At 41.3% G+C, this 17,778-nt stretch overlaps 1 protein-coding gene across 9 annotated transcripts; it reads right to left on the bottom strand.

Annotated features, from left to right (window-relative positions):
* Positions 1–3,204: 3,204 nt before the first annotated feature.
* Positions 3,205–16,003, bottom strand: BZW1 (basic leucine zipper and W2 domains 1). 9 transcript variants are annotated; one of them, XM_025405025.1, is made up of 12 exons: positions 15,816–16,003; positions 14,293–14,366; positions 11,772–11,948; positions 11,528–11,622; positions 10,899–10,964; positions 10,056–10,191; positions 9,217–9,326; positions 8,921–9,091; positions 8,416–8,562; positions 7,210–7,348; positions 6,044–6,166; positions 3,205–4,882 (listed from the first exon to the last, which is right to left on the bottom strand). In XM_025405025.1, the coding sequence occupies exons 2-12, from the start codon at positions 14,354–14,356 to the stop codon at positions 4,851–4,853; spliced, it is 1,260 nt and encodes a 419-aa protein (XP_025260810.1). In that variant the 5' UTR covers positions 14,357–14,366; positions 15,816–16,003; the 3' UTR covers positions 3,205–4,850. The 9 variants fall into 9 exon arrangements, with proteins under 9 accessions (XP_025260810.1, XP_025260809.1, XP_025260814.1 ...); XM_025405024.1 differs by having other exon boundaries at positions 15,534–15,997; XM_025405029.1 differs by having other exon boundaries at positions 7,210–7,258; positions 8,524–8,562; positions 15,534–15,997.
* Between the last annotated feature and the right edge of the window lie 1,775 nt (positions 16,004–17,778).

Below are 17,778 nucleotides of genomic sequence, written 5' to 3'. Positions count from 1 at the left end.
TTTTGGAACATGTACAAACAGTTTGAAGTACATGTGAGTCCTACAAATGTACAACTTTGAGTCTGGAGGAAAAATATCTGGAAACAGGCCTTTACATCGTATTTAAAACACTGAGCAAAATGGGGAAGGTCAAGGACTGAGGCCTTAGTGTACAACCAACTCAACAGTCATTGCTTTTCTCTACATTAACAAGGAGTCTCATGAAATTTTATTCAATGTCAATGGTACAGACAAGCAGCAAGTTTCACAGTTAAACACAGAAATAATGCAGCAGTAGAATTGCTGGCTTGGATGGCCGTATTTGAGGTTGTTCAGAGTGCCAAGAGCTAAGTGAGTTACCAGCTATCCAGTTTTCTCCATTGTGTGTGCTGTGCTGGGCGCCATTACTCCTAACTAGAATGGAAATGAGGTGTATTTATAGAGAAAATACTTCGTCCTTCAAATGCCAGAGACTGCAGAGTATCTTTTTGAAGTCATAGAGGCTTCAGTCTATAAATGAATCACTTATTTCCAACAGGTTTATCTCTAAGTTAACTTTTAAGCACAGCCTTCAGGATTTCAGATTTAAAAAAAAAAAAAAAAGAAGCTGTAAACTGTTGTTGTCCTTAAGAATATTAGCATGAACTAGCTCCTAGCTTGTTTTGCCAAGGTATTTTTAAATGGTTACACTGACTGGAAACAGAACAGCTCAATTATGTTTGATTAACGCTGTAGCACCCTAAATGCACTACACAACCACAAACATTCTAATCATATCACAGTTTAACAAGGTATCAGTCCTTCTGGATGAAGATGACAAAGCAAGGGATTCTGCAGATTTTAACCACTGTCCTCTCTAGGGCACTACAGTAGTCGCCACAAGCAGTTAAGCCTTTAACAACTGAGGTTCTGATTCAGGGTTACTAAAATGACAGTGATCGAGTACATTTAAAAGTATCTTCATCCCATCAACTCATTAAGAAGTGAGACTATACTCCTAGCATAAAGATAAAAGGATAATAAATACACTGGAAAATAAAAATAACTAGATTTAAAATGACTGTTAATTGCCTATAGTTAAGTTGGGAGAAAAAAAGTGAAGAGAAAGGAGTCAGGAAGCCTTTCTGATCCAGTTTCATATAATTGTGTCAAAGATTGTTAAGATATTAATCCACTTAAAGTTCTTGGACAAAAGCCAATTATAAACTCATTACTCTGAAGACAAAAGTACTTATCACATCATCCAGATTCCACTTAAATCAAATTAAGCCCATTGAAAACCTTTTTATTCCTGGCATTTTAACCTTTAGGCCTTAGTAGGCCGGGGAATAGAAAAACTTCATATTGATACTAGGGGACTAATACTGAACATGAAAAATCATAGCAAGGCAATTTACCAGAATTTGCAAATACCTATTAACCTATTTTACATGGCACCTGTAGACAGTATCTGAGGAATATTTGTACAAAGGTAATTTGGTAGTTGAAATTAACACTGTACACTAAAACTCTGGCATCTACATTACATTTAAAGCCAACCAATAGTTGTCAGTTTCTGCAAGCAGCCTACTTGAGTATGAGAGCAGAGGTTTCTCAGTGAAATTTCAATACCGTTTATCAGTGTTATGCCTACAACTTTAATTCATTCATCTAGAGGATTTTCACTGATTTTTATAAAAGGAACCCAAATGATTCTACTTAGTGATACATTTACAATCAGGTAAGAATCTGTTAAGACCTTGAAAGACAGTGGGAAATGCTTTGCCTGTTGCCTGTGGTGGGTTAAGGTACAAAGCACAACCGGTGAAAGATTGGCTGAAAATGAATTTCATCTATTTTCTATTGACCCTGACAGAAAAACTACTACTTCATAGTATAGACATGCTTGCCAATGCAAAGGCCTATCACTAGGTCTTCTTCCCTTTTAAAAAAGACTAGAGCATGCATTCTCAATGGGGGTCAATCACTACCAAGAAGGATTAAAAAAAAAGTTTTGGTTGGGCGCAGTGGCTCACGCTTGTAATCCCAGCACTTTGGGAGGCCAAGGCGGGCAGATCATGACGTCAGGAGTTTGAGACCAGCCTGACGAACATGGTGAAACCCCATCTCTACTAAAAATACAAAAATTAGCCAGGGGTGGTGGTAGCCGCCTGTAATCCCAGCTACTCAGGAAGCTGAGGCAGGAAAATTGCTTGAACCTGGGAGGCAGAGATTGCAGTGAACTGACGTCATGCCACTGCACTCCAGCCTAGGCAACAGAGACTCTGTCTCCAAAAAAAAAAAAAAAAAAAAAATTTACTCTTTGCATGTATAAAGCAGAGATACGGTACATATGCAGCATATCTATGGTATTAAAATTTATGGGGGACTCTATTAGAAAAAAAGTCTAAAAAGGCTGGGGGTATAATGGAAAAAAGCTTTCGAAAAACAATTAGAAGTCCAACCTCTTGGTCCCATGCATTTCCCCTAACTAAAATCATTATGCTATTTCAAAATATCCTGTAGCATTTTTGGTATATGGAAGGAAGCTTTTTTTTTTGTTAAATAAGAATGGAATAAACATCTATATATATAATGAAATAACATCTATAACTCAGAGTTAAGGCTAAGAAACTTATGACCAGCTCTAAAAACTCATTTAGTTTCCAAGAGGAGACATCCTTAGAAACTTGACACTGTTAGAAAAATCAACATTTATCCAACCATAATTAAAAGTATAATTTAACATCTATATTAAGAATTACGTATTTGAGGCCATAGGCTGGCACTGGCACCTGAATTCTAAAATTACCACTTAAGATTCAGAATAGAATCTTTTTATATGGAATAGAATCTGCAGTCTTTTTATAAAGCATTCCCTTTCTTTACACTATTACTGTCACAGTGATACCCACTTACTATATTGTACTAAGAAACACTACTCTGTCATTATGAAGAAACAAACGATCAAAGATTATAATGTAGTTCTGGAAGATGACACTTTTTCACTATACACAGTATAAAATGGCACTTTATACGGCAGAAACATGCAATGAATTGGCTGTAGAAATATTAATGTAGTTTTAGCTACATCAGAATTCTGTGTAGGTGGTTTACAGTGGGAGTCTAATTATTACTTAATGGTATACAGATACAGTAAAGACATCTGAACACACAACATACAATACCACTAGGTAATAACATGGAATTTACAAAAAAAAAAAAAAAGAAAAAAGGACTGATGTATAAAGCCTAAGTGTAAGTATGGACTTTATTTTTTAAAAAAAAAGTCTTTTGAGAACTACAAATTACAAAGTAAAAGCAGATCACTACGTAGAAATCTAGTGAATACATTTTGTCTGTGCATGAAAAACTTTATCAAAGTTATTCATTTAACAAATTCACCCCATTCACAACAATCAGTTATAATATTCTTTTTAAGGTTCTATACCTTTATTTCAAATTATATTACATGTTATTCCCTCAAAATGAACTTTTAAATGACAAACTTTTGGCTCATAAGAATGGCACCTTCAAAAGGGGCGATTTCCACTCAGTCTCTGGTGGCATTATTCCAGGCTAGTTTCACCAGTTAAAAACCTTCAAAATGTTCACTTTTAACACAAAGTCTTCCCATAAAAAATGTGGCTACATTTTCCCCCCAATGACTACATACATAGATGGGTAGCAGCAAGAAAAGATGAAAATGAAAAGGCAGCCATTAAAATAAATGGATCAATTGTATACCAAGAAGTATCTGGCTCATGGCAATTAAAAAATGGCAACTAGGGTATGTTAATAGTCAGAGGCTTGAGTCATTACTGAGTATGTTAAGAGAACGAAGCCAGTCCAGTATGACCAAGTAGGAATATATAATTGTCATTGCACTTCATTTGTTATAGCAAATACTCTAAGACAATAGGAAATCTAAGCTATATCTAGATTCCCAATTAGAACATGCTGACCTTTAACATTTTCAACAATTTCTACTGGGTTTAGTACATCAGTCATTTTCTTCACTCAAACTCCGTTATGAGTTCTTTCCCATCAATCTAAGTGTATTCTGTGCATAAAATACCTTAAATGTTAAGACTTTTCTAAGGTTCATTTGAAAATGGCTGTATGAAAAGAATACCCATTTGTTTTGCCTGGAAAGATACAAACTAAATGCATAAGTTTCTCAAGGGGAAAAAGCTCAACTTTCTTCTTCCCATTATGATTTCCTAAACGTCTCAAGTCTGTTCTCCATGGCTTCTCTAAGGATGAAAACCAGAGAGCAAACAATTGAGCTTTAGGACATCTGGAGTTAAAAATGCAAAAAAAAAAAAAAAAAAAAAAAAAAGTTACCATGCAAGCAATGGTCCACATACTCAAGATTCATGTTAAATGAATTTGATTATTACATATGGGGTTTTCATTGATGAGTAGGGCTCCGGGCATGCCATATTATCACACAAATCATTGCCTTTTGAGACTTTGGATACTTTTCCAGTTTAATTTGCAAACAGAATTTTTATAACAAATTATTTTTTAACCAAATCATATCTTGAAAACTGTTTATAGAAAACCCAGGGAATAAAGTGAACTGTTCATTGTGGAAGTCCTTAAATTACATTATTACAGTAGAAAATACAGGAGGTAGAAGATAACTGAAAAGACTAATGCAACATTAGATTCAAATCTATAGCTCCTGTAGCTACTTAAAACATGGTTTTAGAAACTAAACCCAACATTTCCAGCAACCATAGAAACAGTTAAAATAAAATTTGCCATGAAAGCCCTTATATCATGCTTGATACAGGGAGGTAGGAAGATGTAAGAACCAGGACACATGAGACATGACATTTTATCTACAACTCCTGTTTGCTTTACTGAGGGTGTAGTTTCAAAATTCAGTCACCTTCTTCAGTTTCAGATTCAGATTCTAGAATAGGGGAAAAAAGCAAACATTATATATCAGAAAGCAAAGTACTCATTTATAACTTCAAAGCTTTTTTAAGATAGAGTCTCCCTCCTTCCCACAGGTCACAGTGCAGTGGTACCCTCTTGGCTCACTGCAACCTCTGCCTCCAGGGTTCAAGTGATCCTCCCACTTCAGCTTCTCGAGTAGCTGGGACTACAGGTGCCCACCACCAAAACTGGCTAATTTTTAAATTTTTAGTAGAGACAGGGTTTCCCATGTTGGCCAGGCTGACCTCAAACTCCTGCCTTCAAGTGACCTGAACGCCTCAGCCTCCCAAAATGCTAGGATTACAGGTGTGAGACACCACACCCAGCCTCCATATAACTTTGAAGCTGTTAAGGAATTTTATTAATACCCTATTTAGCCGGGCGCGGTGGCTCAAGCCTGTAATCCCAGCACTTTGGGAGGCCGAGACGGGCGGATCACAAGGTCAGGAGATCGAGACCATCCTGGCTAACATGGTGAACCCCCGTCTCTACTAAAAATACAAAAAACTAGCCGGGCGAGGTGGCGGGCGCCTGTAGTCCCAGCTAGTCGGGAGGCTGAGGCAGGAGAATGGCGTAAACCCGGGAGGCGGAGCTTGCAGTGAGCTGAGATCCGGCCACTGCACTCCAGCCTGGGCGACAGAGCGAGACTCCATCTCAAAAAAAAAAAAATAAATAAATAAATAAAAATACCCTATTTAGGTGAGGGAGATATTCAAAAGCATTCACTTGGAAATCCCAAAATCTGGCTGGGTGCAGTAACATCTGTGATCCCTGCACTTTGTGAGGCTGAGGCAGGAGGGCTGCTTGAGCCCACGAGTTCAAGACCAGCCTCGGCAACATAGTGAGACCCTGTCTCTATATTTTTAATTACAGAAAAGTAAAAAAAAGAAATCCACAAATTTATAAACATTAAATATTCTCAAAAATTTCCATTTCACCAAAAACATTTACTATTATGGCTGAGCCATAAATATACTGTAATAATTAAACTCTAGCTTTTGCCACCTGCCTTATAAGTTAACAAAAATCTCTACTCCAGGTACAAAGTGGCATTAGAAAGAAGGAAGCACGTGTGAAGATATATTATGGCCAGATTAAAATTAGCATTATCAAACAAACAAAGGAAAATCCTTACCTTCTTCTGCATTTTTGAGCCATTCTACAAACTTTTTCATTTGCTCAAGGAAAACACTCTTCCCCTTCGCAACATGTGCATCTTTATACCACTTCAAAATGGGCTCTTCACTCAGGACTTCAGCTGGAAAGAAAACTCACTGCATTAGGGGAGTTTTAATATACTCTACTCAGACAGAGTTAGAACAATCACCTAATGTGCAAATGCCTGCTTAGCAAACAAACTGCTGAAAAGTTAAAAACATCCATGAGAACTGGAGGATAGAATAATGCATGTGTGCACACCAACTACACTCCATAGGATCAAGGCTGGTCTGATTAGTGCAGAATTTCAAAGTGTTATGACCAACTGCAATGGATTTTCTCCCAACAGAGGTCTCATCTTTACTAACCACTAGACCAGGTTTCTAAAATTGGGATCAAGAGAAAAGGGAACGATAACTGAAATTGGGGTTGCTATAGAAGCACTCTGAACTGGTCTTGAAGGACTACTGAAAGTCAACACTGGGTGGGAGGGTAAGATGAACAGAAGCAGGATTCACACAGGCTGAAAACTCCAGAGCTATGACTATATAGAGCTAAGACTACAGGACCTGGTTTTTGTTTTTTTTTGGAAACAGGGTCTCACTTGTTCCCCAGGCTGCTGGAGTGCAGTGGCACAATCTTGGTTCACTGCAGCCTTGACCTCCTAGGCTCAAGCGATCCTCCTACCTCAGCCTTCTGAGTTGCTGGGACTACAGGCTTGCGCCACCATTGCCTGGCTAATTTTCTAATAGAGACGAGGTCTCCTTATGTAATCCAGGCCGGTCTTGAACTCCTGGGCTCAAGCGATCCTCCTGCCTCAGGCTCCCAAAGTGTTAGGATCACAAGTGTGAGCCATCGAATCTAGGTGAACTTTGGGGAACGTACAGCTGGTTAGAGTATGAGGCAAAGTTTGAGGACGCATAATGATGGCTTTGGATTTCATACTTTAACTTGTGAATAGGGTTTAGATGTTTTAAACAAATACCAGTGCACTAAAAAGCACCCAATTTAATCAGGGGCGACTCATAACTAGAAGTAAAATATTTCAGGCAGCTGATGTCCCAATAACTCATCATTTGGATCATTTTGTATTTACAAGGATTTTTATTAAATGTTATTTACAAAATTCAAAATCTAAATTACCTTTATAAAAAAGCACCACTATTTTCTGGAAGGCTTTCATGAAATGAATGTTGTCATAGCAATACTCCTGAATCTTCAGTAACAGAGTCAGCTCAGACTGACCTTGAGTAGTAAAGGCAGCAAGTAGAGGGCTGTATTGCTGTTAAAGGAAGGGAGAGAAGATTCAGTCATTAATTACAAATAACCGTCCATTACAAAACTCCTACAATACAGATAATACAGAACTTAACTCATCTTTTATAATCACTGCAAACTATAGCTCATTCACCAGAAATTTTAAAAAGACGGGAGCCGCAGTGGCTTACGTCTGTAATCCCAACACTTTGGGAGGCCAAGGAGGTGGATCACTTGAGGTCAGGAGTTTGACAGCAGCCTGGCCAACATGGTAAAACCTTGTCTCTACTAAAAATACAAAAATTAGCCAGGCACTACTTGGGAGGCTGAGGAGGCAGAACCGCTTGAACCCAGGAGATGGAGACTGCAGTGAGCTGAGATCACATCACTGCACTCCAGCCTGGGTGACAGAGTGAGACTGTCAAAAAAAAAAAAACCAAAAAACCCCAAAAAAACCCAGAAAATTGACTTAAGTAGCTAAGTAAAATAAACAATACTATACCAAGTAGTCCAAGTAAACGTCAAACAATATTAGTATTTTCCAATACCTGCTTCAAAAGCAAACGTCTAATTACAGGCTTAAGTTCCTTTTCATCATGTTTTTTTTTTGAGGCAGGATCTCGCCCTGTCACCCAGGCTCTGTCTGACAAAACCATCGTAAGCTCACTGCAGTCTTGATCTTAAGGGCTCAAGCGATCCTCTGCCTCAGCCTCCTGAGTAGCTGGAACTACAGGCATGTGCCACTATGACTGGCTTTTTGTGATTTTTAGTAGAGATGAGGTCTCACTATGTTGCCAGGCAGGTCTTAAACTGAGCTCAAGCAATCCTCCCGCGCTGGCTTCCCAAAGTGCTGGTTTTACAGGTGTGAGCCATTATGCCTGGCCAGGCCATATTCTTGTTTTTAATCTGTGAACCACAGACCAATTCAGAGGATTATCCTCAATAGTTAATGTTACTATTTGTCTATTTACTGGTGGGCCATCCCCAGGAACCACAGGATGCAATAAATCCTCTTTAAAAAGTATAGTCACAGTTCACTGATCCCCACGTAAAAGCAGAATAGTTTGTTTTGTCAAGGCATGGTTCTAATACCTTCAAGTGCTTGATGGCTTGCTCTGCTACAAGCTCCTCTTTTTTGTTCCATTCCACAGTGCTCATCACACTTGACCAGACTATTCCGATGACAACTGGTTCTGGGATGTTGTTTTTTTTCATCTCCTCCTTGACATATAAAATTATCTGCAAAATAATCCAAATTTAGTAACAGAAGTCAGTTTTGATTATGTACATACTTCACACATCAAGTTTAGACCTTTAAGAAAAACGTAACAACTCCTTTTCCATGCAACTGGCAACCACATGTGTACCACAGAGAAAGAGACCTTTAGAACTGAAAGATGCCCTGAGCTCCAGTCCCTTACATTTCTGGGCCTCAGTCAGGCACTAAAGAAGCATATGCAAAAGACTGAGGCAAAGTTCCAGTATAACATCCTTACTATTAACTAAATCTCATCCTAGTGAAATAACTTCCTCAAATTAGTGAAAATCTCTATGCTAGAAGCTTAGCCATAAAAAGACAGTTTAAACAAAAACTTACATCCTTAAATGGATCACCACGGGACATCTGTTCTTGAAGTTCTTTCTGGAGCTCCTTACGAGCTCCAATGGTTTGCTGATTCCGAACATATTCTGAAAGCTCTTTCAAGCCTGCCTCAGTAAAATACTTTGTAAAGTGTTCAACACTTTGCTTATTGGCAGGAAAGAGTTCCTAAAAGAAGAATTTATCTGGTTAAACTTTCTTTAAATCAGATTTAACACTTTCTTTTCAGTCTTAAAATGAGAAATTTCTCTCATTTACACCTGCTGGCAAGAATGGGAAGAAAAGTTACAAACCATCAGTCTGTTATCCATGCTGACTTTCCGAAGACTTGCAGCTACTGCATTGATATCTTTTTCGTTTATCCATGATTTAAAGAGCTTTACAGCAAAAGCTGCTGAAACTCCTGTAAAAGAAAATAGCTTACTTAACAGAAGTACCTTCCTGGTTTCAATCACTGTATCCCCCTCTATATCCTTCCCTTCATAGTTCAATCACATGGGATTACGGACTTTCCTCACAAACTTAACCCTGAACTTTCCTGGGCCACAGTTTATCACTTCTCCAATTTCCCTAGTCTACACCATTTGCGAATTGTATATTCTTGGCCAAGTTACTTAAAGTGTTTTCTAAAGTATAAATTGAGGGCAATAGTCTCTACACTTGACAAGGCTGTTGTGAGAATTACACTAAGGCAACTTAAATACTACTGTAAGCAGTTTTTTAAAAAAAGCTTCAAAAAAAAAAATTACTGTACAGAATAATCTGACAATTGGAGCCAAACAGGGAGTTGATTTTCCCTTCCAGCTTGACATTTTCCCCAACATCATTTTCTCCAAGTCTCCCTACTGGTATTAAGCTCTTCTGGGGTTCCCACAGCATTTCTCATTGTATTCGCATTACATATAACAACATTTTGTCTAAATCTGGTTATCTATTGTATTCCTAAAGAAAACCATTAAACCTGGATGCCAAAGGTATTCATTAAATGTCTAGTGAATTAGACTGAACTTATTAAATTTAAGGCTGGTTAATAAACGAAGACTTTCACAGAAGTCACATCTATGAACAGTAAACCATGCTCTTACCCACCCCACTCTGAGTCAACTAAAGACCATCCTTTAAGGTTGATTACCTTCTTTAACCAAATTCTCATTATAAAGGCTATTAAGAATGGACGCATTAAGTGTTCCATTAGCCAGAAGAACACCAGTCAACATAGCCAGCTTGTTCCTCTCCGACTCTGAAAAACCCTTTAAGAACAGCAGCAGCTGTAAAAAGTAAAACAGTTAAGGGTTAAAACAGCAATTACATTACATTAAGAGAAACAGTAAAGCATGTTATACTGGCTACTGGTTCAACACGTGGGCTCTGGGATCTAACCATCCAAGTTTACATCTAAGCTACAATACTCATTAGCTGAATGATCTTCGGCAAGTTACTCAACCTCGGCACCTCACATGTAAAATGTGGATAATAAAACTTGCCTCACAGGGTTTTTATAACCATTAAGTGAATTAGTATCGAACAGTGCCTGGTCATTGATAAACGCATCAGGTTTTCTGGGCATCTATATGCAATATTGGGCCAGGCGTGTTGGCTCATGCTGATAATCCCAGCACTTTGGGAGGCTGAGGGCAGATAACTTGAGGCCAGAAGTTCAAGGCCAGCCTAGCCAACACGGTGAAACCCTGTCTCTACTAAAAATAGAAAATTAGCCAGCCATGGTGGTACATGCCTGTAATCCCAGCTACTCAGGAGGCTAAGGAATGAGAATTGCTTGAACCCAGGAGGCGAAGGCTGCAGTGAGCAGAGACTGAGCCACTGCACTCCCAGCCTGGGAAACAGAGTGACACTCCAAAAAACCAACCAACCAACCAAACAAAATTACCCCAAATCTGTGGGAGAATTAGGATTTAACATTCCCTCCTTCTAACCCTATTCTTTTCTTTTCCACAAAGTACCTTATTCCTCATACCTTTTTTACTTCATCTTCAAAACCTTTCTCCAGGTATTTGTAGCGCCTGATTAACTTGTTAAAAACCTATGAAGAACATGAAATGAATTCAGTAACTTCATATATTTCTAGAATAACAAAGTAGTAAACCTTTCACTGGATATAAGTTTATGAGCTGTTTATACCAGCTTGAGAAGAATTTCTAGTGACATATAAGAATGTCCAGGTTAGATGTACTTTAATTCTTTGCTTAAAATAATACAAACATAACTACATACGAAACTTTCCAATGAGATCTTGATTAAAAAGCTAATCAGCTCACAACTTATTTAACTTTAAAAATAAATATATGCAGATAAACTAGAGAAATCACAATACGAAAATGACTTTTTTAGCTTGACATTTTTCTTAAAAATTGAGTAATTTCAGGACAAATAGGAACAGGAGAGTTAATTTCATTTTTCCCTATTTTATTCACCTTAACACATCTTAAGTTTCTAATTCATCCCGTTGCACCAAGAACAGTCTCCCTAAAATTTAAAATCAAATTCCTTCAACCTTCTAACCACAACTCTTAAAAGTAGAATATTCCTCAAATATACCACATGGATAGTAGCTAACTGAAAACAATTATGTTAAGTTTCATTTACCTGAGCAAATGCTTGCATGGTCTCTAGGTCTTCTTGGGCTGCAAACACGCAGACATCTGTACGCATCATGTCATCTGCCAGTGTACCACCTGGGGCTAAAGTTGGATAAAACCAAAATACAACACAAGGAAAAAAATCACTCCATTTTAACAAGTTTGCCAAATAGTTCATATTCTAGAGTCTCCATAATCTCCATACACTATACCTTTCTAAATTATTAAGCCCACAAACCCCAGACACTTACCCAGCATTCCACCAGCCACCAGAATGTCAAAGAGTGTTTCTGCATATCGACGGTAATCAAGTTTTGCTCCAGAAGCATCAAGAAACTTAGCTACTGCTTCCAAATCAGTACCGGTTTCAGTTAAGCCTTGAATAATACAGTCTTGAAACTGAGTAGGGTCAAACCTCTCTTTTTCATCTGGGGAGACAGGGGACCCAAAACATTTAGTTTTAAAAGATTTACCAAAATGTCACAAAACTATCACCTTATGAAGATGTAATTGTTAAACAAGTTAAATTCACATCCTTTACATGTTTCCCCTCTGCAAGTGCAAGACAAGATGGCCCACTCACAAGAACTGTGCAACTTTTCAAACAATTTCACAAGTGAGCTAAATGTGCTAGCGTCTTGTGCTCCTATTGCCATGAGGCAATTTCTACTGGGAATGCCCTCCTACTGCCTCTTGGCTTTTCCAAAATTTAGGCCATCCTCTAACAGATAAATTTTATTACTTTCAGTTTTCCCTGGACACTGGAGCTCTTGATCCTTTTCTTTAAATGTTCATAACATTAAACAACAAAAAAATTGAACCACTCCTTTGGCATTTATGAAGGTGAGCTTTACAAAGTACATTTAATGAGCACCCAATATGACAGAAACTATATTAAGCATTTGCTTTAATCCTGTTAACAACTTTGTGAGGCAGATTTTTCCTATTATTCAGAAGGAAAACTGAGAGAGAAATTAGGTAATCGAGAGATGATACTGTGTTGAGTAGTAGTTCAGAGCATGGGCTCTGGAGTTAAACTGCCTGATTCAAATCCTGATCACCATTTAACCACTTGAATTTCAGCAAACAGTCTCATTCGCCATGCCAGAATCCCCCTACTGTAAAATGGGGATAAGAACAGCTATCCCATAAAGCTGTTGTGAATACTACATGACATTAATAAAACAGAAAGCTCCCAGACCATAGCCTTGTGCACATACCTGACCTTTACTGAGTTGCTTTCACACACTCCATAATAGGGTTTTGCTTTCCCAATCTAGGCTAGATGGTATCTTAGTTTTCACACAGTACTAGGGTGACAAATACCTCTGTGTGTCCAGCACTTTCCTGGTTTTAGCACTGAAAGTCTTGTGTCTGGAAACTCCCTCAGTCCCAGACAGGGATTGCTGTATACCCTACCCAGTACCCTAACCATCAACAGCCAGGCCACGAATGATCTCTATCTGGAACTGGGGAAGCGACATCTCCCCCTAATGCTAATAATAATAATAATGATAAAGCTACTTGCTATTATTTATATCAAGGCAACATCAGTAATCCACATATTCAAGAGATACACTTTCCCATTTTACTGTCAAACTGTTCTAGTTTACAACTGCTCCTTAAGAAAATTTACCAACTAAGGTCGGGTGTGGTGGCTCACACCTGTAATCCCAGCACTCTAGGAGCCCGAGGCAGGCGGATCATAAGGTCAGGAAATCGAGACCATCCTGGCTAACACAGTGAAACCCCGTCTCTACTAAAAAAAAAAAATACAAAAAACTAGCCGGATGTAGTGGCGGGCGCCTGCAGTACCAGCTATTCGCGAGGCTGAGGGAGGAGTGGCGTGAACCCGGGAGGCGAAGCTTGCAGTGAGCCAAGATCCCGCCACTGCACTCCAGCACTCTAGCCTGGGCGACAGAGGCAGACTCTGTCTCAAAAAAGAAAGAAAATTTACCAGCTAAATCTAAATGAATCTGCAAAGACTAGAATCAAATCACACTTTGGTCTCCCCACCACTACTACAAGGGGACAGACAGCCTATGATTAGCGATTTTAAAATTCTACAATTTATATCTCAAAATGTCTGCTACTTAACACAACTCATAACCAGTAGCTGACCCAGTTCATTTCCTCAAAACCACCTATAAAATAAGGTTAATATGCTTTTGACCAAAAACATTAAAAATACATGAGACTACATCTTATTTAGCTTTATATCACTAGCACAGCACTTTGCTACAGAATTCAACATTCACCTAAGTACACACGAATGCAAAAAAAAAGTAATATAATTCTAATACTTTTCTAAGTCTGTATTTCAAAAGACATTACAATGTGAATCCTGTTCCACAATTAACTTTCATGGGTGAAGTCTGAGTTTTCTCTCACAAATCTTCACAAAATCTGGGTGACTACATTAGGAGTTCTCCTTTTATAAATTAACATCTTTGCTCATTTTAGTTTGCTTAAATAAGACTGCTTGCTAGTGAAAACAGAGCCCTTATTTTTGTTTTAAAAAGTATTTTACCTTCACACTAAAAAGAAGATTCATTAACCGGCTTAGAGATACATTGATACTAAAAATTAAGGCTTGAGCGGTAAAGCAGTAGAAATACTAAAGGTGTATGTGAATGGCAATCAACGAGAAATTCAAGTTTCTTTCTGGTATCTTCTCTTGAGGCTTTAGTACTATGCAAGTGCCTGTCAGAGGAGGCAAGATACACAAGATATTCTGGAGGTTTGAAGAAACATCGAAACATAAATATTTACCTCTTTTTCTAGTTTTAAAACGCTGGCCTGATAGCGTTGGCTTTTGCTGCTTTTGATTATTCATAAAAGACACCCTAGGAAAGGAGAAATAAAGCCTTAATTTCAGTGCCATAATACTAATTTTTAAAATAAAGCATCAAACCTTAGTATAATCACATATGAATCAAATGGAACACGCACTCTCAGCTTGGTGAAGGCACAAAGAATTACCCTCACTTGAATCAAATGTACGCCAAAATCTGCATTTCTCTCTACAAGAAACCCTTCAAATTAGTATTGCGAACTACACTTTTAGGCGACATTGTAATGCTACAGTGATCACCCATCATAAACCTAATTGTTCAGTTTCCTCCACATTCCTCTTTACATTCACTTACATCCTCCACGACCACTAGGCATCGCAGAACGCAAAGGGAGATTACCACCATAGTCAGGAGGCATCCAAAATGTGTATGCCAATTCTAAAACACTGTCAAAAGGTGAACCCCTTCTTCTGATGGGCCTGGTTATAGGCAGCACCACCCTGCCCTAGGTCATGCCTGTGACCGCAACAGCGGCCGCCTTGCACCACTCAGGCCTGCAAAATTAACAGCCAGCCCAGCCTCCTTCGCCCATATCCCACAGTCCCAGCCGCCTCCCTGGGCACGTGTCTCCCAATCCGCACCCTTCCCATGCCTCCCGCCCAGGACCCCACTGGCCACAGCGGGGCGCCGTAGGGTCCCGCGGCTCCTTCTCCACTGACCCTGCCGCCTGCGGTGGCGGCCGCCGCAACGAGTGGACCACAGGTACTGAGGCGCTTTGCGCCGGGGCCCCAGCCGCCCCGTACATCCGCCCGCCCTCCAGCGAAAGCAGCGGCGGAGGCGGCGGCCGCAGTGGTGGTGGCAGCCCGTCCGCCCCGCCCGCCGGAAGCCCCCACGCGTACATCACCCAACAGAGGCCACGGTGGCTTTGTTAGCCAGGCCGGGCACGGCCCGGAGGGAGCCCGGCTCGGCCACTGCCTTCGCCACCAGCGCCGCGGCGCGCACCCGCACCCCACTTCCCGACTTGGGCCGCCGCCGCCCCTCGGCCTCCCTGCCGAAGCGGCGGCCTTTCAGGCCCTGGATCCGGCCCGGCCTCAAGTGGCTGCCTCCGTTCGGGCCCATCCAAGCCGGGCCGCATTCAGCCCGCCGCTTCCCTCGCCCTCTGCCCAGCCTCCACGGCCCGCAGCGTCCGCCCGGGGTGAGCGGGGCGCCGCGTCTCACCGAATTTAAGGCGAAGAGGAAAGAGCCAGAAATCCCCGATGTAGCGGCAACTGCGGCGGTGTCTCCTCTGCGACCGGAACTAACGCCAGGAGGAGGAGGGAGAGGTGCCACCCCCGCCCGGACCGCTGTCCTATCGCGAGATTTCTTCCCCTTGCCCCACCCCCCCCCCGCCCCGCCCTCATCGTGGCCTGTCGCTTCCGTCTTTTCCATTCCGCGCGGATTAGGGTGAGGGACCGGGAGAGGGGAAGGGAGAGACGTTTCAAGGCTTCTTTATTCCCTTACTGGGTTCCACGTCTCCTGGACAGGTGTCCTAGACTAGCTTATTTTTCTTCCGCCGCTGCGTCGTCCGCCCTCCTAACACACGGAGGGGTTGGAAGAGCGGAGCCGGCCCCCACCGGTCTCGAAGTTGGACGCGTCCTCCTGGAGTCACTCCCCGCCGGCCCCCTCCTCCAGCGCCGGAAGTCGAAGCCGGAGGGCGGGGGCGCTCGGGTTATGCGGGGGCGGAGGCCGGTGGCTGGCATGGGGGCGTGGCTTGGGGAAGGAAGTCACACCTCGCCTCCGCCCTGACCGGGATGGGCGGAGCTCGCTCCAGCTGAGTTGCCTGCAGGGCGACTTTGCCTTGAGGGGCTGTCTCGTTGTTCACCGCCTCCTTTAGGAGTGAAGAGGACACAGGCCGAGGATTCAGAAGGGGAAATTCTGTCCTCCAACCGCGGTCCCCGCGCCCTGCAGCGGTTGTGTCCCGAGTGTGGTGGCTATGGGCACTTGGAGAGCATCAGAATCCCTTGGAGGGCTTGTTAGAACAGACTGCTGGGCCCCTCCCGTGGTTTCTCATTCTGTGGGCCTGGTGTGGAACCCATGAATGTGCATTTCCAACAAGTTCTCTGTGATGCTGCTGCTGGTCCACACCTTGAGAACCCCTCAGAACAGGCTATATCATCAGGGAGCTGGGGTACGATCAGATAAGATAGTGCGTGTGAAAAACACTGGACGTGTGCAGATAGAGATGCACAGCGCCTCCAGGATGTAGCCCCATGTTTTTATTCACTGTACGGTAGTTTACTTCTCTCCAGTTGCTTCCTCACTGGTAGGAGGAGAGTGGCTTCTCTTCCCTAAACTTTTTGATAAAATAGTTTACTTCTTTTCCTTAATTAACTATATGACCTCTACCCCCACCCACCCCCCACAACTTCATGGAAAATTACTTTCTCAGCGTTCTTTCCTGAAATTATTGCCAAACCCAGTGATTCTTTCATTCTTCACCCTCTTTGCCTCCTCTGAGCATTGAGTGTTATGTCTCTCCTTGAATCCTGGCTCCAGCTATCCTGGTTACGCTCTGAATGTGGCTTCGCACGGTATTTACTGATCTTTTTTCTACTGACACCTTTTCGCTCTGCATACTTTCTTCCGTGGCAGTCTTATACATTCTCAAGGATTTAACATTTACTCCACTTAAAAGAGTTCCAAGATCATCTACTGAATCATTAAGCAAATATTTGTTAAATCCAGGCTCTATGCCCTTCCAAGTTCAGGCAACAGCAGTGGGAAGGAGGCAGGAAACAAACTGATCTGTTGGAGGAACCTCAAGAAGCTGGTGTGACTGGGAGGGCAGTGGGGAGCAGAGGGAAGGGGCCGGAGTCGGATCTCTTAAGTGTCTAGCCCCATCCTTTCTCCCAAGGCTCCAGTCCACACTATCTGGCATCTTCACTTCATGGCTGGTTTAACACTATCAGTGCTGTCGATTGCTCTTCCCCGAGAACTGTATTTTTCACATCTGAAGTTCTGTTAAAGGACAACGTTTCACAAATAAAAATGATAACTAATATGCACCTGTATCAGGCACTCTTCTAAGCACTTTATATAGTAACCCCATTTGATCCTGAAAACTACCCTATAATCTAGACACTATTATTAGTCCCATTTTACAGATGGAAAAAACCGAGGCATCGAGGTCAAGTAACTTGTCTAAGATCATAGAGCTAGTAAATGGAAGAGCTCCAGTTGAAGCCAGGCAGTCTAGCTTCACCATTTTAATGCACTGCCTCACCACCAAGATCTTATTTATTCATTCAGCAAATATTTATTCAGCTAGAGACCAGTAGAGATAGTGACACGTCAGGCCTATGGCCTCACAAAGCTTATCTTCTATTTTTGCCACGTTTTAAAATTGCATCATCTTTCCCCAGTACCACCTTGATTTAGGCATCTATTACCCCTAACTTAATGGGACTTTTGCAATAACTTCCTA

This window comes from Theropithecus gelada, chromosome 12, assembly GCF_003255815.1.
Source record: "Theropithecus gelada isolate Dixy chromosome 12, Tgel_1.0, whole genome shotgun sequence".
Classification (NCBI taxonomy): Eukaryota; Metazoa; Chordata; class Mammalia; order Primates; family Cercopithecidae; genus Theropithecus; species Theropithecus gelada.
Note: the sequence above shows the minus strand (reverse complement) of the source record. Positions and strands in the feature narration are given on the sequence as shown.